At 41.1% G+C, this 23,504-nt stretch overlaps 1 protein-coding gene across 1 annotated transcript in view; it reads right to left on the reverse strand.

Moving 5' to 3' along the window:
• Positions 1-8,118: 8,118 nt before the first annotated feature.
• The window catches only part of insrb (insulin receptor b), a 75,460-nt gene continuing 60,074 nt past the window's right edge, over positions 8,119-23,504 (reverse strand). Inside the window, 20 exon segments of the mRNA XM_020613053.1 lie at positions 8,119-8,322; positions 8,325-8,614; positions 8,833-8,967; positions 9,054-9,183; positions 9,332-9,494; positions 10,172-10,282; positions 10,848-11,077; positions 11,230-11,297; positions 11,571-11,667; positions 12,240-12,396; positions 14,381-14,529; positions 14,954-15,107; positions 15,427-15,559; positions 17,423-17,621; positions 17,728-17,895; positions 18,720-18,970; positions 19,436-19,562; positions 19,662-19,876; positions 19,968-20,112; positions 20,824-20,963. Coding sequence (XP_020468709.1) covers positions 8,270-8,322; positions 8,325-8,614; positions 8,833-8,967; positions 9,054-9,183; positions 9,332-9,494; positions 10,172-10,282; positions 10,848-11,077; positions 11,230-11,297; positions 11,571-11,667; positions 12,240-12,396; positions 14,381-14,529; positions 14,954-15,107; positions 15,427-15,559; positions 17,423-17,621; positions 17,728-17,895; positions 18,720-18,970; positions 19,436-19,562; positions 19,662-19,876; positions 19,968-20,112; positions 20,824-20,963 — 3,115 coding nt within the window. The 3' untranslated portion in view covers positions 8,119-8,269.

Below are 23,504 nucleotides of genomic sequence, written 5' to 3' on the forward strand. Positions count from 1 at the left end.
GACATTATTCAGATGCTTCACCTGCTGTGTGTAAGTGCAACAAAACAACAGGAGGACCTCTTTTGTCATTGGTGCATTAACATGGATGCAGCGTTTTGTTGCAGCTAGTTGAAGTGGAGGTCATTTTAACTGCTTTATATACTGTTGTAGTAGTTGTTGCATAAGGTAGTTAACATTAGCTCTGCCATTACCAGCTGCTACATTAAACGTGATGTGCACAACAATGCTTCTTTAATTCTAATCAAATAATAGGATATACCTTAATGTGAACTGTGCCATTCTGCATACCAGGTACTTTTACTCTTGGTAATGCTAATACTTTTATACTTGTACTTACATTTTGAATACAGGACTTGTAACAGAGTATTTTACACTGTGGTACTGATACATTTACTTAAGTAAACTACCTGAGTACTTCTTCCACCACTGAAAGCTACTTTCTCCACAAGTGGGAAAACATTTCGCTTATTAGCTTTCAACTATATCTGAGTTGTCATCAGTCCATAAGTGCTAAAAAGTGTGAGGAAACATTTTCTCCAATAATTTTATTCATAATTTTAATATAAACAGTTAATTGAATAATTTGCACACAGCAAGATTTTTATTTTCATGTCATTGCAACATTTTCTGTACATGTCACTACTCAGCTCTCCTTTGAAAACATAGAAAAAATAAATTGTCAAACGTTCATTTAGTCATGGCACATTTTTGATCCTGTACAATAGGCATGTATTTGTGTGTGTGTGTGTGTGTGTTCAATATGCTGTTACATGTGATACATAAAAATAATGGCACATTTGGATCCAGTGTGAGGGGATGACGCGATCTCTGTGGGTTGCGGGTTTGGACTGTATATACACACACACATATACTCTTGCTGTCTGCTTACGCACCGATGTCTCAATATAATGTCTACACAACACATCCCAAAATTAATACATCAGCATATTCATTGGCAATAAAAAGACATTGCTAAAGAGGTATCCTGCAAGACTACACACAGCATTCTGGGAACCACCTATGTGCATCGAGGTGAGAGAGAGAGAGACGGGAAAGATACAGAGGAAGAGGAGAAGCAGCAATCAGAGACAAAGAAAGCCATGGTAAAGATTTCAACCAAGGACGACACAGACACAACTCCACTGACTCAGACAAATATAAAGTAGTGGTGTGTAAACTGGAGCAGACCACTGGACTGACAGATGACTTCAAAGTCGAGAAGGGGCTGCTTTTCCTCTGATTTGCCATCTAACACACAGGGTGTTAGCACCTGCAACACCCCCACTGTCCGCCCATCTCTCTTGCTATTCAATAACACAAACAGTTCATTATCACATTGCTGACAGGCTGACTCAGCAGTCATTCACGTAGGGCTGAAGCTGAGTCACTTTGACACTCAGACTCCTTAAAGGAGCAGTTTGACATTTTGGGAAATTTACCACCTTCTTGGCAGAGAATGAGCCTGGCTGTGAAGACCACACTCTCATATTAAACATAAGGCAAAGCCAAGAGACGGTCAGCGTAAAGACTGAAAACAAGAAGCACCTCTAAAGCTCAGAAATGTTCCAATAATTTAATCTGTGAAACAATTTAAAAAAAAAAAGTTAAAAACATACTGGACTATATACCTGGGCCAGTTGCCAGGCAACCAGAGCAGACTCTTAAGATGATGCTCCTACCATCCAAGAGATAGTCCAGCACACAACTGTACATAATGTAGCAACGTGTTGTTATAAGTAGTTTTTTGTCCTGATTAACCAGGTGGATTTGGTTACCACTGGCTCACCGTTTCCCCTGTTGCTAGTCCTGATGCTAACAGGCTGCTGTAGAGACATGGATTTCCTCATATCACTCTCCAACACAAACCAAACGAGCATATTGCCGGAGATATCAAATTATTCCTTTAACATCTCCAGGTTTAAACTTCAACATGTATAGTAGTTGAACCATCAGTGAAGTTTTCATTTTAGCTTATAAGGGATTTTATCAGTCATGCTACCTCTTCTTCCAAAGTATGTGCAGTGGTCTTTTCCAGTTTTTCCACATAAAATAACACTTTTGCAAACTAATCACACGTCTCTTGTCAGAAACAATACATATAACATCTGTGATAAGTGATGTGTTTGTGACACAAAAAAAGGCTTTGTGGGTGACGCGCGCTGCTTTGGCTGTGTGGGGTGGTCGGCCAACATTCAGAACATGCAGCTGTTTAAATCTAGGGTTTACTGTGAAACGTTTGGGGCTGCACACTGTTCATGTCTAGTTACACAGCCCTCAGACTGGAGTGGTGCTGCTCCTGCTCTACAGACCGACACACTTTTTGTGTAGTGGGTTGTGTCATGAACAAAAAAAGCAAACAAAGAAACGAATAACAAAACAAAAAAAGCTAACTTTTAAATTTAGAAAAGTTATATACACATTGATAATGTTAAATTCATTATGTACAAGAGTAGTAAAAGTTTACAGTGAAAAAAGTAATTATATTTGCCCTCCCTACTTTGGCTAAAAAAAATAGAAATCAACATCTCTAAAATGTAATACTTTTTTTTCCTTTTCTTTAAAACAATAATGCACACATAGCTTTGTTCTCACCCCGCGCTGTGTTGCTAGTATGTTCTGTCAAATCACTTTTTAGGTTTTCAGAGTTCAATAATACAAACCTTTCTTTAAATCAAGTGCTCTTGTTATTCAGGGGCTGAGAGGATCCGTTGCTATTTACAGTTAAAAGCTTATTTAATCATTTTATCTTTTGAAAATTATGGAACAACTGATTGCAATGATTTGTTGCTAATCATGGGTTACTGCATGTGCTTTGAGGTGTCACTGTCACACCCGACTGATGGGTAGCAAAGTCAGCAAGTGTCAAATTACCAAGATATCCGCTGGTACGGAGAAGTCGTTACACATGCACAAATCCGGCCAGAGATTAGCAGTGTAGAGAAACAAGTCTGATTTTTTTTTTTTTTGTACAAAAATCTGTCATATAATCCCAAATTACAGTATTGATTCTCCAAGCAGTTCAGAATGTTTTCCTCTGCAGTTACAATTAAAGAAAACAAAATTCATAAAAACATAATTCATGTGTTTTTATTTCATGTTTGGAGGTGGAAAAACCTCTGTGATCGGTGGAGACACATTAGTCAGTGGTGGTTCTGCTCAGAGGACGGGGGGTCAGGTGGGGGCCATTAGTCTGAACAAGGCACTATGGGTCGCAGGCCCTGTTTGCTTTGCCACCCCTGACCTGCAACGTTCCTTTCCAACAGATAGGGGGCAGTCCAGTCCACATCATGTCAGAGAGAGAGAGAGAGAGAGAGAGAGAGAGAGAAAAGATTACTCCTGATCATCTTCTGAGGGAAAAAATGGTTCAGGTGGATGAAAAGGGTATTTGGGTTTGTGTTTTTGAAACTTGTCCTTGGGCTTATCTCCATTTTGCTGTTTGCAAGGATGCTGAAAACTTGCATTTCAGTCAGAGTAGATAAAAGGTAGGCAGGTAGATAGCTCTTCTTCCCACTCATCCTCTTTATCCTCCAACCACAAAGCATCAAGCCGCCTCCCTGAGTCAAAAAAGTTACAATCTAGACTTGTCTGTCTGTCAATAGTGCTTATGGCACACAGGATTGTCCCAGTCCAGGTTTTTTTTTCCCTTTGCTGAGAAGGGAGACGAGGTCCTCCTCTTTAAAATGTTTAAACCAGCCCAGACGTCAGTGTCCTGATCAGCTGCAACAGAACCAATCCATGGCACTGACAGAAAATAAAGGTTATCTCTTGATATTCACAGTAGAAAAAAATACACATAAAAAAAACGACAAAAAATCATAACAGAGAAACACACGAATAATCAGATGACTGGAGGAGATGTGGGATTTAAACACCAACTGTAGTGACCACAAAGAAATAAACTAACAGACAGAAGAAGAGTAGGGTGTTCAATTTACAAAGCATGAGAGTCCAGAGCTGAGCATAGCTGTGATCACAGATGTGCACTCAAGCTAATGTCACATCCCTAGAAACCAGAAGAGCTGCTACTACATCCAGTTCAGAGGACTGGTGCACATGGAACATGGGGGAAACACACACTAAAACTATGCTGCTGCTTCCAGCGCCCAGGAAGGGAAGTGTCTTGTGAGTGATTTTAAAAACTGTAGTAATAACCAAAGCGATGTTTTGTCTGTTCATAAAGTCAATTCTCTGCCAGATGAGCCACCTTTAATAAAAAAATCTATTAAATAAATAGAACACAAAGAGAAAGCTAATACTTATGTAACTTAATAGGTTGTTTCTAAACTCTACTCCAATGACTGGAATTGAGCTTTGCCATAAAATGACAGGTAGTACTCTCAACTATATCCACATGCTGCTGGAATCTGAGAGCTTCCCCTGGGATGAAGAAGAAGAGAAAACACAAAACCAGTGGGTGGAGGGATTTCATTAGTCACCACAGAGGAAAGGAATTCATCAGCAGTGTTGGTAATGTACAATGAAAGTGACAGTATTTGAAACGTCAGGATACTGAGTGACTGACAAGGTTGAGTTCGGCTCTTTACAATGATTCCTCCACATGCACTGAGGTAGACTGGCCAAACACAAAGATGACAGCAATTACTAACTAACTAACTAACTACGGTCCTGCTGCTCGCCGCCAGCTACTCCACCTGTACAATAACAAACCTGGCTTTTACCTCGTTCAGCTCTCAAACACGCTAAAACGCTTGACTAAAAAGCTAACCGTGTTTTTCTTACATAATGACAATGCTCATAATAAAATAAATATCTGATATTTCAAAGATATGGGCATCATCTTAATTTTAAAATTGCATATGCATGTGAACACCACGAGATAAGCAACCTAAGCCAAGGTGGAGAGGAGAGCTACGTCCCACTGCCATGCTACATGCTAATTCTAACTGGGTTGTGTGTTTATACTGGAAAATTAAGTACAAACAGAGATGTCAAGGGCACTATATAAGTATGCAGCGTGGAATTGTGACCCAGCTCAAGCCCACCATTTTTAGGTCATGCACACACAACAAATGAGGATTTTTGTATATATCTTTTTACCCCCTATTTTATTTTCTAAACTATGTTACAGACTATTTACAAAGTACAAAAGCCCAAGATTGTAACGCCTCAGAATAATTAGCTAAAATCTACATCATAACCTCAGGTGCCTCTGAGTGCTGACAGCAGACTCAGTCCACAGTGTCACCGCTGAAGCAATGGGTGAACTTTAGTGTTCAAACCTTACGCTGGCAACAAGCTATAACTAAATAGAAAAAAACCCTGCCCCAAATACTTCTGCTTCTCTTCCAGCAAAGAACACAGTTCTAACCTGGCAAACACAAATATAATGCAGCTTCGATTTCTATTCCTGTCCTGCCTCAGTAGAAAAAACAGACAGCGAGGAGGCCTGCTCATGTCTGTGTTTGGGTGTGTGTTACACTAGCCAGTAGAACTAGTCTGGATGTGGCTCTGGGTTTGAGAAGGCACTGGTAAAATATGTAGGCAGCTTCTCCGCTTTGTCTGACTCCAATTCTGTGGGATCTCCACAGCTGCCAACACTTTGGCTATACTATAACTGCTGAATGCTGTTCAACTGGATCGGCAACCACACGGCTCTGTGTCCAGAAAAAAAAAAAAAAAAACCAACTTTTACCCATCTGCTACCCCCCCCCCTTCGGCTCTTTGTCCAGAAAAAAAAAAAAAAAAGCTAACTTCTACTCATCTGCTATCCCCTCCCATGTTGCTGACTGACACGGTTAGAAAGTGAGAGAAGAGCATTTTTCTGCTGTGAAACTGATGGCTGTAGTGAACTACTGATCTTAACGACGAGGACAGCCGAGCTTTCTGTAGCTTTGTGTAAAGGTCTAGTTGACAGGAACGTTTCTGATTCCTGGAAGGTAAAACAAGCCTCTGAAAAATGCAACACATTTCTCTATGAGTCAATGTTTAAGAAACTATGTCTGCCAATGTATCTCTAGCAATTGACTGTTAAGAAGGAAAAGCGATAAAACAGTCTTTTATGTGTGCATTGATGTGGTGATGGTATCAGTTTTGCCAGCAGGGACGCAAAACTGGAAGCATGAGGAGAAGAGCAGCAGACCTGAGTGACATATGCTACCAGTTTGGCCACATTTTCCCATTCAATTGAATGGGAAAGTGTGTCCAGACCTTTGACTGGTAGTGTAGGTGCTGCACACTGAGTCCTGCCTTTCTAACTGGATGTGACAGCAGAGAGAATAACAGGATTAAATCCACTCACTCCCCATCTGTCTCTCAGACATACAGCAAGAGAGGCAGAGAGAGGCTAACCCCCCCCCCGCCGCCCGCCCGCTTCCTCCACTACCTGCTGTGGACTCTGAATACAGTTGGAACTTTCCATATTTCTCTTCAGCCCTCAACCACAAACCATGGAAATTTCCACTAGCCTGACTTTGAGCAGTGAGTTCAGTAGCCAATGGGAAGCCACAGGAAGACTGAGGAGGGCGAGAGAGAGAGTGTGCGGGAGGTGTGTGTGTGGGGTGAAGAGTAAACATAGCAACAATGAGAGGGGAACGCAAGATGAGAATCTGATAAAACCTTTTATCTTAAACTGAGGTCCTGAACTGTGTGATCTCAGGTCAGATGGGAAGGGAAAACTACTGCTACTACAGTGCAGGTCGCAAACTAGACAAAAATATAAAAAAGGGCCTTATCATCCACTTCACCTCCATTTAACTGAAAGCCGGGGCCAACTCCCACCTGCCCCGATCCAAGCAGCGCATCTGAAAACCCATTACTGTTATGTCAATATGAGAAAGTACAATCACTAACTCAGGACAAGCTGTCAACACACTCTTTACCCTTACTGGCAGTTAACACTAGACAACTAGCACAATCACAAGAAAGGCATAACAAGCCTGTGATAACAAACACATACAAACGTAGACTCCAGTGTGATCTGGCCGGAGAAAAACAGCGAACACGGAGACAAACACATATCAGGTGCACTTCGACCTAGAAAGACCTCAGTCCCCTTATATGTAAAGGTTTATTTTTGGTTAGCCTGTTTCTTTTGTTTGTTTTTCAGCGTTTATGTAGTAAAACTGCCTCCAAATATCGACAGTTCTCAGTGGGAATGAGGTTGACAATATTTCCCACCCAGAAAGTGAGAATACTCGAGGGGGGTCTGGAGGCTTAAGACACAGAGAGCACTGATGGTAGATTAGTGTGATTTCTGGGTCTATTAAAAACCTGGCAAAACAAAATAGTAGCAAAGCTTATGATGAAATAATCTTACAAATATGAACTATTTACAAAAACATCAATGTCTTATATTATATATAAAATATTGGCATGTAACAACCAATATTCCATATATACTATATATATTATATATATATCTATATATTTATACATTTCTATACCCACTAAAATATATCAAAGCCGCAGCTACTGGTCAGTCTGAGGAACTCTTTTGTCCAATTCTTAAGTGTTTAAATATACTTCAGCCTTGTATTGAGGACACAGAAATGAAACGAAAGAAAGAGAGCAAAGATAGAAAGGAGGAGAGAAAAGAGCAATAACAATACAAGCAAATAAATTAAACCTATTCACCAAATATCAGTGTGTAGTTTGGAATTCTGCAGAACCAAAGAGAAAAACAAAAAAAAAAATTCCTCTAGGAATAAGCTGTTTTGTTCTAGAATCAAGTCTTTGAGTCATCCCACTGTTCCAAACTGATTACATCATTGTCCAAAAGGAAATTAGTGTTGATAGACACTTCTCTTTGTTTATAGGCCACATATAAAAAGGCCACTATCTGAGTAAAAAGATTTCACATGGAGAAAAAAAAGGTCAAAACAGAAATGTGGTAATGCAGATTTGGAGAGGATAAAAGGACGAATCTTGAGGAGGTCGAGTGTAAACAGCCTTCGTGGTTGTCTAAGGTTTGTTGTGTTCACAGTTTTTTTTTCTATCATGATGAGTCCTGGAGACCTGGAAATAGCAAAGAGCAATTGATAGGTAATAGAAGGTCTGATGTCTTGTGGAGTAAGTTAAAAAAGTGTTACACCATGTCTGTAACCCCTGCTTGCCTGAGTCTGGCAAACATGAGGAAGCAAAAAATGGTCCTGAGATCTGTTTTTTTTTTTTTTTTTTTTTTTTGAAGGGCTTCTCCAAGAGTAAGAAAAACATTAGAAAATGATGATGAGACAATCGCATGAAGGACACAGAAAAAACAGAGGAAAAAGGACGGGAGACTAAATTAGTTCTCTTTAGGAAACAGGAAATGTTAGGAAGGACTGGATCTGGGCAACGATAAAATTCGTCCATTTTTCTTGCCGAAAAAAAGGGAACGTGCTCCTCGTAGTTCCCCCGGAGGGCCACAGAGGGCCCGCTGTCCCTGCATAGGCTCTCCTCTCTCTGTGAGTATGAAGACGGGTCCAGGGGAATGCTCTCCATGTTGTCCAGGTCCAGGTCAAACTCCTCTGACTCAGGGACTTTGTTCTCCTCACTGTAGAAGAAGGAGACCTCCTGGAAAGACGGGTGCAGGTCATCCCGCAGGATCTCGATAATCTCATGAAACGCTGGCCGCACCTTGGGGTTGTACTGCCAGCACATCTGCATGAGACTGTGCCTGGGGAAGAGGATAAAGAAAGACACACAAAGCCTAAATTATAACATTGTCCCTCACACAGTTATAATCCAGATTATACTTTTTAAATTAGTTATAACTGTGTCCCAAACAAAATCAGTACATGCAAGTTATCAATAGGGGTACCTTCTACCCATGATACTGTGTCACACTGTCCAGATAAACTGATGTTAAAGGATTGAAAACGTGTCTGTTCTCACATTCTCTCAGGGCAATTCTCTGGCCGGTCCAGGTATCCTCCATCCATGACAAACTTTAGAACCTGCTCGTTGGATAAACCCTGGTACGGCTGCTCTGCCAACGTACTGATCTCCCACAGCACAACACCAAATGACCTACATATGCACACACAGAAGCAAATGTGATCAAATGAACCAGGAACGTAACTGGGATGGCAAACGACTACTGATGTGTGACCTACCAGCAGTCAGAGTGGGCGGTAAAGACTCCGTCCTTCAGAGACTCTGGAGCCATCCACCTGACAGGAAGAAGGCCCTTCCCTCCCTTACGGTAGTAGTCTGTCTCATAGATGTCTCGCGTCATACCGAAGTCTATGAGAGAGAGCGTTCACGCAGTAAAATGTATTACAGTTAATAAACAGACTGTTACAACTGATTCAGTTCAACCATAACACAGAACTGAGATGGATTGTAACTGCAATATGAACAACAAAGACAAAGCTACGGCAGGCTGCAGTACCCCCGATCTTGACTGTGAAGTCCTCTGCCACCATGCAGTTCCTGGCTGCCAGGTCTCTGTGGACAAACTTCTTGGCATTGAGGTAGGCCATTCCATCTGCAATTTCTGCAGCCATCTGGATCATCTCCTTCAGTGTAGGTGGTGGCCGGCCTGTGGGGTTATTCTACAACACAAACACACAAAAACACAGTGATACAGTCCATGAGTGGCATGTGGACCTATCAGAGGTAGCTGTAATGATTACTTTGGGTTGACTTTTTAACAGAAGCCCCTTTCAGACATGCAGTGGAACCCCGAAATTCTCCAGACATTACCCGGAGGAGCTGTATGTGAGAATGCAAATCAGTTGACCCGGACCTTAAGTGGACTTTATCCTGCCAGCTCCCTAGTACAATGTCCACATATGATCCCAGTGAGCCCATGTGAGAATACAGCAGTGCAGAGTCCGGAGTATTCACACGGAGCTAGAGGGTATGTTCTATCATGTGACTGGCACAAAATCAGAAGAATATAAACATCCGATGTTGAAGAAAAATGATCATTTACAATGAAGACACCAACGAAAACATGTAACTGGAGACATGACAAGATTCGGGAACTTCTTTTGTTAAGACCCGGCACCAGAATCGTCAGACAAATTTAAGGAATGGCAAATTACTACCAAATTACAAACCGGCTACGTGACTGTGCCATGTCCTGCCTTCTGTGCACCCCCCCAACATGTGTGATACATGTATGAAGGGGCAACATCGGATCAAGTCCCGGCCAGATTCTGCAGACACCGTCTGGGGTTCACCTATGTAAATGTCTCTAAAGATATGGAATTTCTGAGACATTTACCTCAGAGTCTGGCCTGAGACTCCGCAGGTAGCTCTTCAGGTCACCATGGGTCATCAGCTCCATCACTACCAGGGTGGGTTGACCTTTGGACACCACACCTAAGAGACGTACCTACACAGAGAAATATTGAAAAACACACGTGGTCATTTATATGTGAACTGAACAATTTCCCTTTATACAAACAACAAAGCTGCCCTGAAACACAGTTGTTAAAAAGATATTAAGATTTTTTTTAATCATACTTTAAATGTAGATATAATAATGTTAAATTGTCCAAAGAGTTTCGATCACTTAAACTTCAGTGGGTACATACTAAAAGGACTACACACTGTTCATAATCAAGTGATGTCTGTAATTTGACCTCAGTTATTTTCACATTTTACAGTTTAATATATAGGAGCACAGATCAGTATTTCACTTCACTGTGGGTAAGGTATCTTAACTGCTTCAACTTTAAAAGAATTATTCCTGCCATTAAGCAGACAGCAGATGAGATGACACACATTAATAGATCAGTGTCAATTCTCTCACTCTTTGGAGTGTCATGCTGGTGGTTTCTACTAAATGCTACTAAGGCATGCTGTAGCATACTGTGACGGTGTAGACAGCTGCTTCAGTGTCACTTTGAGTCAGTAAAAAGGCTGCAAGAGGAAAGAGTTTGAAAAGCGTGCCGTACCACGTGGTGACAGCTGAAAGCCTTCATGACCGAAGCTTCGTTGAGAAACTCAATCCTCTCCCGCAGGCTGGCCGACTCGTTGACCGTCTTGATGGCTACACGTGTCTCCGGGTCTCCTTTGACAACATCCTTGGCGATTCCCTCATACACCATGCCAAAGGAGCCCTGACCCAGCTCCCTGAGCACTGTGATCTTCTCCCGGGGCACCTCCCACTCATCAGGAATATACACTACATAAACAGAGACACAAATTACCACCTCAAACCTTCATGAGGCAGCATCTATCTTTTTGAATATAGTTACAATGAGTTCAGACTTGCAACAATCTAAAGATATGCACATGATGTCATTGTTCACAATTTTGTTACGATGCTCTTCTTACCATCATTAGCACTGATGTACTCAGGGTTTGAGGAGGCGATTAGAGGTCCCGTGGGGCCTTCTGTTTGCCTTTAACACAAACCCAAAAAACATCTGAGACACTGAAAGCCATAACAAGATGTGATCTTTCTCCTGTATAACTGTACTTCCTTGCTTTGTAGAGAATCTGTTTTCTTTATTTATCCTGTCACATTCCAATGATAGCTACGGGGCTCAAAGTAGTCAAACATAACACCATCTACCTCAAATGCCTTTGTAGGTTTGTAAGGAAAATACTAATCTGCACGCGTTCAGTAGGATGGTTCACTCTGATAGGCAGCATATGCCAGTCATAAATCCAACCTCTTCCTGAGGATCCAAAAGACTCCACCTCCCACAAACAGCAGCAGGATGAAACAGATGACTGGACCAATCACAATCCAAATCAAACCTGGATCCTCTGCAATAAACACAAGTCACTGGTCAGGTAACTCAAGGACTGCAGATTATGAAAGACAGATTTACAGTAAAGAAGAATCATGAGTACAGGACACTGTACATCAAAACAACCAGACAAGGACGGTTTCTTCGCCTGGGCCATCACTCTCATGAACAGTTAATCCAGATAAAGCAAACACCACAGAGCAATAATTTATAGATGTAACCACTGCACATAAAATAGCTCACTATAACTTATATATACTGTATATAAGTTAAAAATATATGTACATATTTAGCAATAGATGGTTATTTGTCTTCTTTGTTTTTTTTACCTCTTATTCAGTTGTTTTTTTAGCTTTATTTGGTACAATTTTCTACTTTTCTGTCCAGTAAAATTTAACATGAAACAAATGTATTAAAACATTGAGTACATACAGTTTTGAAGTGAGTAGCTTGAACATCTCCTGCTCTAACTAGTAGAAAGTCAATGGTAATTGTGTGTAAGCAGTTGTTTATGAACTTTGAGACCCATGTGAACAATGCATGACTGTTACTCATGCCAGTTCAGTTAAGTCAGATATGCAGCCTTACGGTTGGGCATGAAGAAGTAAGTGGTCTCTGTGAAAGAACCATTTCCTGCCAAGGAGGTGGCGCGGACTCTCACGCTGTAGTTTCCGGGCTGTAGAAGTGAAAGCTTCGTGCCACCTGACTTGATATAAGCAGGGCGCGACACACAAGCTGTGTGAACCTGGAAGGGGAAGGGGAAGGGGAAAAAACAAAAACAAAATAAACCAAACAAACAAAAAATAAAAAAACCCACAACACTTCAGTGTCAAAATCACAAATAATAATGACAAATGCTAATATTAGGGAGCAAGGTTGTAAAAGCTGCTTTATCAAAACCATCAGCCAACTGTGAACCTATAAAGCGCACATATAGACATGCTCTAAGCTGTACCATGTTTTAGAGAAGTTGTGATTTTAATAAACAGGAACTACTGAACTGAAAAGGCACAGAAAAAAAAATTGCCTTAGCTTCAGTTGATAATGAGACGGCGGTAAAAATTCGATTCATCTAACTGAAAGTGATTTTTATTTATAAGTCAAGGAAAAGCATTTTACCACTAGGTACCTTTTGTAGATCTAACTACACAATGTATCAGTGTAGAGCTGTATTTTCACATTACTGCTACTTGCAACCTCTGGCCTGTTAAGCAACAGTAATCTGAGATTCAGTGTTTGTGCCTCTGCTCTCATACTGAGTGCCACTCCACCACAAACACTTGGTTACTCAAACAGTTACCCACTGTGCACTGTCTAACTGGGTTTGTATAATAGTGTAAGTGTCTAAAATACTGAGGAAAACACTAGTAAAGCTGCAGGAGCACACATAAGATGAGACTTATATCCATGAGTCTGTTGTCCCAGTGCATGCTGGGAGGTATTCTTCCTCATCCCTAGGTTGACTCCAATACTGTTTTTTTTTTATTTGTCCCTTACAACAACCTAAGAGAATCTAAATAAAAATACAGCAATTTAGTAAAATATTAAGATTAAAAACATTCCACTATAAGACTAAACAGTAATAAACAACAGTCTAGTCTTATAGTAAAATATTAAGATTAAAAACATTCCACTATAAGACTAAACAGTAATAAACAACAGTCTAGTCTTATAGTAAAATATTAAGATTAAAAACATTCCACTATAAGACTAAACAGTAATAAACAACAGTCTACAAGAGAGATACAGTAATAATTTTAGACTGCAAGAATTGCAATATACATAAGCTGGAAGACAACATCATTGTTATCATAGGTTTGGCAATGCATGTAATTCTGAAGTGGTTTACTGTAAATAGTTTACTGTAACTGGCAGATGTCAATGAAGAAAACATGTAAAGCTGCTTTTAAATATTCACAACCTTGAGTGTGTATGCCAATTAGAAGGGCAGTCAGTCAGAGGTCTGCATTAAAAGCATGTTAAAATCTTGCATGACTGGCTGAATGCTTTTAGTTTTGCTATATACCACCACTGTGCAATAAACCAAATAATTAAGCTGAACCTGTGACACGCTCATTGCATTTTGGCTGCAGGCTGTGCTGATGAGTGGTGTGTTTTCAGTGCAGCGCAGTGCACTGGAGATGTCGTCTAAGATGCCAGTCTATGCCTGCCACTGCATTCTAGTCTTCCTGCCTGCCTCTGTCACTATGGTAACAGAGCTGTTACTGGCTCCTAGGGTCAGGGAGTGCAGCAGTGAATAGCAATGAGAAATGAATTCACACATTTATAGCAAGTAAACAACAACAACACACTCATCCTGTCACAGACCAGCATTTATGCACACAAACATACAGAAATAATAATATGCAAACACGCAGTGGAAAATGTCAATACACATAGTGCTAGCATCAGGAGTATGCAAACAAATATTTCCTTTATTCCTCCTACCATGTAAAGAACTAGAACAATTTCAGTAAACAGCAAACCTTTCCTTTCCTGCCTGCCTGCAACCCGCCAGTCTACCCAAATCACTTCTGGTTCTCTCTGCATTTCCTCTCACCTTCATCCATGTTTTCCTGTCTGCCTGTCTCCCTTTAAGCCCCACATTTCACCTTCCCACAGAGCATATCAAGATAATTTCTGCTGATTCTCTCCCTCCCTCATTTCTGTCTCCTTTAGTCGGACAAAAATCCTCATTCTCTATAAGATCAGCTGTGGCTGATACTGACCTCCGTGTCTCCGACCTTCCTGTAGAACACCTCATACAGGATGATCAGGCCGTTGGGAGAGCGTGGTGCGTTCCATTTAATCAACACATAGGGAGGCTCGGCTGCCACTATTTCATGGGTCACAGGGCCTGGGATGTCGTCTGCCTTCTCTGTAGGTGTCAGACATGAAGAAAAATATAAAGACAAGCACTTCTGTCTCTGCCAGCCTCTGGATGCTGTGACAGGAGCTTAACATCCACTGTGTTTTGGATGCACATGTGACCTGCATACATTTTTAACTATCCAAGTATATTCTGAACACTTTGTTAATGATAATGCATGGGGAAATTTCAGCTACAAATGGGGTGGACAAAATAATAGAAACACCTGTCAGTACAGCATAATATAGCTCAACACAAACTGCACCCTTAGACCACACAACTGAAGAAATACCTCTTTACATAAGTGTACATGATAACTTTCATGAATGTAGGATTTATTGCAGGATTGTTGTAATAGACTGTATCCATTTTAAGCTACTGTAGGTGTACCTAAAAATTGGTGAAAAAGTGTGAGATTTGTCTTTGTTCTTACCTTCTGGCAAAGTTCGGGCGCTGACATAAGTAGCCATGCTGCAGCGACTGAGGTCTGTCATATGGTTGCAGGCCATGATTTCTATCTTATAACTCGTAAAGTGGTGCAGGTTGGAGATGACTGTTGACTCTTTTGAGAACACCTTTAGCTCCACCTGAGAAGAAAAAACGGCAGCTCCAATTACTCAATCAATGATTTATTTTTACACTCAAATCATAGTATGTAAATAGGAGACTGTCACATTTAACTGCTTTAAATATGATCAATAAAACCACAGTTCAGCGATTTGAAAATAAATTCTTCAGAGGACAGTTTTCACTGCCTTGTAAAGGGAAACAGTTCTTCTTTCTTCTTATTTTACATGGGCTTCTCTTAACCAAAAACATAAGATGGAAAACTCAGCAACTACTTTTACGCAAGAACAACATACAAAAAAAAATTGTATGGTATACAAATTATAGCGTGTTTGAGACCTTGGATCCCTCCTCGTCCTCGTTTTCATCTTCGGGGGTGGCTGTGGTGGAGCCAAATGCCAGACTGGGAGCTGTGGCGAGGAAGTTTTGGGTGGCATTTGCAACTCCCACTGAGCGTCGTCGACGAGATGGCCTGGACAAACAGTGCACCAGGCAAATCACTTAGCAGAGGTGAAGTAAGATACCACAGAAAACAAACAGGATAAAGCTGAGACTCAGCTCACAGTCCTCCAACATGAATGCCAGAATCAGTGATGGAAAGAGAAGTCTGGAGAAATTATTAGCAGGTTTGAAAAGGTAATATCATGTTTGTGTTATCCACTTACAGAAGTATGATGGAGATCTACAGATAAGAAAGTCAGAAACATCTCATGTGATTAGACTCGGCAAACGGCAGGTGGAGACCTGTGAGGATCTCTGCTGACACTAACCTTTACTAACCTTGTGCAGCAAGTCTGACATTTATCCTCAAATTCTACCTACTGCATTGTTGGAAAAGCTACTGAGCCTCACCACTGGGTGGTGCCAATGAGCACAGTTCCCTTTCTTCCCAATGGCTGTGAGTGTAGGCTCAGCACACAGGCCACAGATAAGGTCAAATGAAGAGGAAAAAGTAGAACAACTCTTTTAGAGTTTTTAGGAAACTCTTTTTTCATTTAAAAATGACCACCATCAGTGTGTTATGTTTTAGAAGTCCTTGAGCAGTGTGCTTTCCCCCAAACTGCTCTCTTTCACTATGCAGAGAAGTATAGCATTGAGTTAATGTTGAGCCAGTACTTGTTCAGGTAGGAAGCCTCCAGCACTCCCTTTGCATTATGGAAAAAGAGAGCATGCGGAATTCTTTGTGTACTTCAGAGCATGGAGCTGACCTTGGCCGATTCAGTGGCAGGGGTTCAAAATATAGCTGAGGTGTGTGTGAGTTTGGGTGTTTGTGTCCAAATGGCAGTCTGCATGACTGTACCCTTGACTGGCATGAATGATAACTGGCACAGTAATCACTGCTTTAGGGAAACAGAGGGATTGATTGTGTGTGTGTCAGGGAAAAGGGTAGGGGCACCAGGGACCAAACAAGCCACACCTCCCACCCTGAGCCCCACATACAGTAGCAGTGCCCAGTAAAAAAAAAGCAAGGGGCTACATACTGTAAATCACACACACGGATGGCTGAGACAGCGTTGGCACAGAGCCATTTTTAGACAGAAGTCATGGTGGCTGAGACAAAAGAGGAGTGATCTAGTCTGACTGGATAGAGGGGCTTTACTGGGGGTCACAAAGAGACACTAACTAATCAAGGAGCTCCTATTGGTGCAAAGCTTGGTGTGACACTAAATAGACTGAGCTTTGAATGTTAACAAGCTTTTTAAACAAGTACAAAACAAAGATGTTGTGAGCAAACTGCTGTACAGTAAGTGACTATACCATTTCTACTGGGATGAGAAAAAAGCTTAAAGCTGGACTTGACTTCAGTCATTATTAAGGATGTTCGTACATTTGATCTGACTGTTGGTCAGTTACTTTAGACTGTTCAATCTTCATGACACACGAAACACTAAAAAAAACATTTTTGTTCATGGTTGTGTGAGGCGTCATAATTTCTTGGTGATGAAAGCATGCAGTGAAATAAAACAATTCAAAGTATAACCAGTTAAGATTCTGATACTCCCAGGATCAAGAGTCAAACTTTGAATCATTTGTTGATGGCCCATTAAGTTATACAATATGTCCAAGTGAGTAAAATCTGTCGCTAACTAGAACAGAAACTTGTTGATTTCCCTTTTGGGAAAAACCAGAGTGACTTAATTCACTAGTTCTTTCAGGATACATGTCATAGCTACAATAATAATGTGAAATAAAATGCATTAGTGTTTATAAAAAACATTACTGTTACTTTAAAACACCCGACACCATCTCCATTCAGTTTGCAAATGGTCTCCAGACATACTAGTCACACAGGAGTAATTAACACAGGAACATCAGTTACAAGAGAAATGTGTACCTGCTCTCGAAGACTTCGTTGTGGAGGTAGTTCTCAAAAGTCTTGCGGTACTCTATTTCCTCCTGTTCCTTCTTTAGCTGGGAGTCTGTCTTAGGGCAGGCACAGCACTTGCCACTTGAGGCAGGCTCATCTGTGCGGTTCCAATTTTGCTCATCATCACTGTCCAGGTGGGTCGGGATACGAGATGGAAGCTTCATTCCTGGGAAACAGAAGTGTGAGGGAAACCAGACAAACAAATGTGAAGTGAGCAGTATCTGATTTATCTCCAAATAGTCCCCTGGGCAAAGTGGAATGGGAATGCTAACCTTGTAGGCAGTAGTCAAACTTATAAAGGTCGCTGTCTTCAGCCTGCTTCCGACAGATGACCCGGTAGTGGGTGATGTTGCCATTGGGACTGGTGGGAGGCCTCCACTTCAGGATGATCTGAGAGGAGGAGTTGGAGGAGGAGATGGGGTCCAGAGGCACTGAGGGCTCTGAGGAAGATGGAGGAAGAGAGTGAGGCAACAGTCAGGAATGCACTTGTACCTTAGGCTGCTTTCAAACTGACTTTAGTCCTATGTGGAAAAACACAGCCGCCATTATTCATTTGCAGTCACTTATTTATGTACTGTACTGTTAATCCTGGCATCATTACAATGAAGAAAAGAGTACTATAATAAACCTTTAAACCATGGATCTCTTATTCTAACTGGACCTCTAGGACCATATTCAATTTTCTCACCAGAACATGAAGCAATGTACCCAATCAATGCAGTCCATTGCGTTGTTTTAACACATGTACGTTTATGGTCTGAATACATGCTCATTTCAACTACTTAAGCAGTTTCTAAAACACTGATCTCCAAATATTAACACAGTCATAAATCAGTCTATACTGTACAGCACAACACCTGCACAAGACAACTTAAAACACAATTTGGAACTCAATGAATCACTTGATCACTGCTCTACCGTTGGAATTGGTGGCTAAGCTAAGAAACATAGTAATGCCAGGGAAAGATTGGAATTGGTGTCGGTAACAAACTAAGAAACATAGTAATGCCAGGGAAAGGTGGGAAGGACAATGGCTTTTACTAAGCAAACATAGATGTAAACAGTACAGCTTGAAAAAGGCACCTTTAAGCCAAGACACTGTCCAAAAATTGTGACTTTGTATAAAGTTGCTTCATTATCATTATCCATTTGTAAAGTCAGTCAATTCAACAGTTTCCATTGAATCCACTGTCTAAAACAAAGCACACAACCTCTAAAAGCACATTTTCCTGAAATGCATGTAGTTTTAAATTACGTAACTCACTGGAGGCGCTGGTGCGGACATAGATGATCTCACTTTTGGCTCCATTAACCTGGTGTTCGTCAGATGAAGACAACTGGGTTTTGACCATGATGGCATACTGGGTCCATGGCTTCAATGGTCGGATCAGGTGCCCTGGATCGTCCGGCTTCTTGCCGTCCGTGGAACGGGATGGAGGATCAACATCAGCGATCGCCCAGCTGTTAGAGCCACATGCGTCCTGCCCATCAAACTCTGTTACATTCTTATAAGGCCTGGAGTAGTTGGGAAAAAGTCACCAGAACATCACAGTAAACTTGAGATAAACTTTTGAAATGGATTTCATACCATAAGTGTCCTGGTTAAGTTACAACATTATGCTCAAGGTTAGATTAGAGCCCAAAGTAAATCCAAGGTTGTACTCCAAAGAAAGTGATTCTAGGTGTGAATACATTCTATACTGTATCTCTGGTTTCTTGAACCCACTACACGTTTTGCAGTCTTATCTTTATTCAGCTGTAAAACATTTCTTGACATCCAGTAGTCATCAGAAGACTGTGTGTGCTGTGTGCATAAAAAATGATGGCGTAAGAATCATGACTAACAACATCAGAGGCAACAGTGACATTAAGAAAGACCTTTCATATTGAGCATAATGGCTGTTCATTCATTGTGACTAACTACTATAATTTTTATTACTTATGGTTTGTTTTGTGTCACGGCACATGTGTGATACTTACGCCTCTTTGTAGAGAACCATGAATCCCAGCAGGTCTCTAAAGTCTGAGGGCCAAAAGGGCTCCCATTTCAATATGATCATGGTTGATGTGGTCTTGATCAGGGTGAATTTCAGCAGCCTGGTCTCACCTAAGGGACAAAACAGTACAGAAAATAAACATTGTGGCAGAAGTGCTATCATCAAGCCCATAAACACTAAGCGACAATCTGATGCTTTGGTTATCTTACAGAAGGCTTGGTCCCCGTTGTTGCGTACAGCTATGTCATTCTTTTGGTTGCGCTCCTTGGTTCCTGTTACCTCTTCCATCTTTCTGATTTCAGACATGCAAAGTTTGGCGTTATAGTGGAAGAATGTACGACCACGCTCAATGGTCAGGTTGTGCTTGGACCAATCCCACAGCTCACGCAGGTTCTGGTTGTCCAGCGCATAAAAGGCGTAAACACTGAGGGAGACAGATGAAAGACAAATACAGGCATTAAACATAATGTGGAATATGCCATTCGCTTAAATTTGTATAAGGGGGAGAGACTTACTCTGAATCAAGATGCTCGCCCCGGATTATGCGTAGTTTGCGGAGGAAGGAGAGGGAGACCAAGGCGTAGGCTCTGCGTACAGTCAAGTAGCCCGTGATCTCCTCAATCTGGCCCAAACTAGCCTCCAGCTCAGCAGCTATGTTATCTGCAATATAGACATTTGGTCATCTAGCTAGGTGATGTCATAATACAGGACAGATAGTAATAAGACAGACAGACAGACAAACTGAATGAGTAAGCGGATGTTCAGACTGATCCGGTAAAATCACAACACCCTGTGTTTTGTGCTTTGGTTAGCCATGCTGCTAGCCTAGCCTACTTTACCTTAGCAACAGTTCTACTACCAGTGTGTCTGCATTGATAGATAAAAGAAAAAAAAACACTGTTTAACATCCAATACTAACGAAAATGCATGGTGTGTCGTTGCCTTAACTGTGGCCCAAACTCGACAGTGAATAGCAGTGAATGCTCATGCTAACAAGGTAAACAAAAGAGTCCTTTTCCCATGGGTGTACATGTCCCGATCGCCCCCCCGCACATGATTGGTCAACGCAGCGCCTTTGCCAGATGATGTTACTGCCCAGTGCAGTGAAAATTGAACCAAATCCAAGTTTTTCGCCACACAGGGTTGCGTCATTTTGCTGGAGCCCCCTTGTGGTGCTGGTGCTGGCTGTGGTGACCACAATACTCCAGAGCTGGGGTTTTTTTCACACCTTTGAAAGTCAGTCTGAACACAAGTACTGATATGGAGAAAAACAGACTAAGAAACTGATGCAATGAAGTAAAGAGAAAGAGAGTGAGAGAAGCAGAGCCTCTACAGAAGGCCCAGCAGGTGGTGCAGTGTAGTAGTACTCACTCCCGCCTCGAATCTTGATAATCATGTTGCCATGGAGAACAGTGCAGCCTCTCAAAGCCTGAGCTGAAGTTACAGAGTCAATCGTCTTATTTCCCGAACACAGTTTAGGACACAGGCCCGCACATGGTGAACAGGTCAACCTGGACGCACAGAGACAGACACACACACAGATTAGGACCATCAGCACAACCTCCTAATGGATGAGGTGGGGGTGGGGGAGAATGGGGGCAATTATCAATTGCCAATCTATATAAATAAGGGATTATTTTACTCAGTACATTCCAAAGCTAAGTGTCAAGAAGCTGGTTTCTGAGAAAAGAAGATTATCACTATCATGAATGTTTCTGCATGCAGATATCAGAAATGGAATCGCGCAGGACTGAGTGACATGAGGCCGATACACTCAGTACTGGTGTGATGTGGGTAGGGACCAGGAATGACACAGCAATTTCAAATCACTAGGCTAATTCTCTTCAGAGGGATTTTACATACATGTATCCATAAGCAGGCAGCTTTATTTGCGAATGTGACATACTTATTGTTGTTTTTCATTTTGTTCTGTGCTCTGCATTTTTATATAATAAAGGCAATAAATATGATTATAAAAAGTGCATTCTTTATTTGGCTTTTTCGATAACCAAGTGGCAGCAAGACACACAAAGTTTCTCACATCAGTCAACTCAAGTGAGAGAACATTGCATAGGACCCTTGTGATTCAGTAAAAGAGCAGGTGGACTGCACTCATAATTCTCTCAATTAATTTGATCAGTCCCATAAAGAATCCATAAGCTTTGAGGAATAGAACTAGATAATGCAATCTCTCACCCACATCTGAGCATCTTACACTGCTAATGCACTGGGGGATAGAGGAAAGAGCTTTGCTTCAATTACTTCTGTCACACATGCCACACACACCCATGAATACACACACACAGCACAATCACAGACAACAAAAACAATGTGGCTGCAGTTTTCAACAGGCATTCCTCTGTTTTTCTCTCACTCTCAGCTCTGAGTGGCTCCTCTGCCTGTAAACATGTGCTTATGCATGTAATCGCAAACACACCCGCACTGAGCAACAAGGCCTTGATAGTGCTGCCTTTCAGGAAATTCATTCACAAAAGGCCGTCTTTGTCTAGCCGGGTACACGCCGCACCCACACACTTCATTCACAAATGAGCGCAATTTTTTTTGAAGCTCTTTTAAAAGAACATAATCCCTCTCTTTAATTCCACTTCTATCATTGACATCCCTAACCACAAAGGTCTGCCTTACACAAAAACTAAAGTGCTTGCATTTTTGGTTGGCTGCAAGGGAGAGGTTCTGATCACTGCTTCCAGTATCAATTTTAAGCTTGGTGGCAAAACTAATCCCTGCCTCAGTTATGTGTTCCCATGTGCTTTTTTTGTGTTTGTTGTCGTTTCGGTGGGTTATCCTGTAACCCTGCCCAGATTACTTTTGCTAGAGATGAGCTTCTGAAAATCTTTTCTCCTGTTTTTACCAATAGTGAAAGCTGTTAGGACATTTTAGGCGGCGGACCAGCAGCCCTCCTTGGGACTTGGAACATGTCACTATGGTGCATAGATGGTTGTTTGTTCTGTTTTTTTTTTTACTAGTTTCTTTGTTGTTTTTTCTTTTTCTGTTTTATTTGGTGGACAGCGGGGTCCATTGAGCTGAAGTCAAATTCCTTGTATTTTAACATACTTGACAGTCAAGTTTATGATTGATGGCTTATGCAATCTTTTATTCATGTTCTGTTCAATCTGTTTCTTTTGCCTATCTCTTTAACAGTACAGGCATCGTAGAGGAAAAAAGACTCATGACTTATGCAAATGCATGCTAACTCAATAATGCCATGGTAAACAAACACCTGTCAGATTCTGTGACCTGTAGCAGTGCAACACTGCTCACTTTCAGGTAAAATTAAGTGAATAATACATACAAAACATCAGCACTTTATTTAATTTGTATCACTTATCTATAAAGTAGACATAATATTGTTTTCACTGTGTTGCTTTTGTGCGTTTTTGCAGCACATGTGCCCATTGAAAGGTAAAGTAAGTATATTGAGGACAGGGTTATTGCAAGTCATAGTGCAGTGTTAAAATATGTGGTGAAAGCCCTGCAACCCTTCAGTAGAATGTCCATGGTTTAGATTTGATAGTTAACTACCATAGTTTTCATAGTGTCAGTCATGCTTATCTGTTCTTTAAATCCCTATTTAAAATGAGCAATATTAAGATGGCTCTTTTGTTATAAAAAAAATTATTTTAAATTTGATCAAATGCAATCTAACTGCATCCTTATAGGCTGCAAAATCTTAAAAAAGAATTTCTAATGTCATTGAAACCCAGATTTCACCTCCCACCAGTGTTTCTTTATAGGGGTGCTCTGATGTGTTGGGTCAAAATATTCTGTTTTCTTTAAAATCAGATGTACAAAAGGACAACACTGGGTCATTAGAATGGATTTTGTAGCAAAGCTGAAATCTGATACGAGAATGGCATCAAACAGCCTTTAGAGGTATTTTAAAGCAGCCCCTGTGTCCAGGGAACAACTAACAAAGGATGCTGTTGTTTGCTGCGGGGTTGGCATGAACTGCCATTTGTAAGCTCACCCTGTTTTAATTCTATGTTTATGCAACTCTTATTATAATCTCCCCCTCCAGGAAGCATACACAC

Source organism: Monopterus albus, unplaced genomic scaffold (genome assembly GCF_001952655.1).
Source record: "Monopterus albus unplaced genomic scaffold, M_albus_1.0 scaffold129.1, whole genome shotgun sequence".
Classification (NCBI taxonomy): domain Eukaryota; kingdom Metazoa; phylum Chordata; class Actinopteri; order Synbranchiformes; family Synbranchidae; genus Monopterus; species Monopterus albus.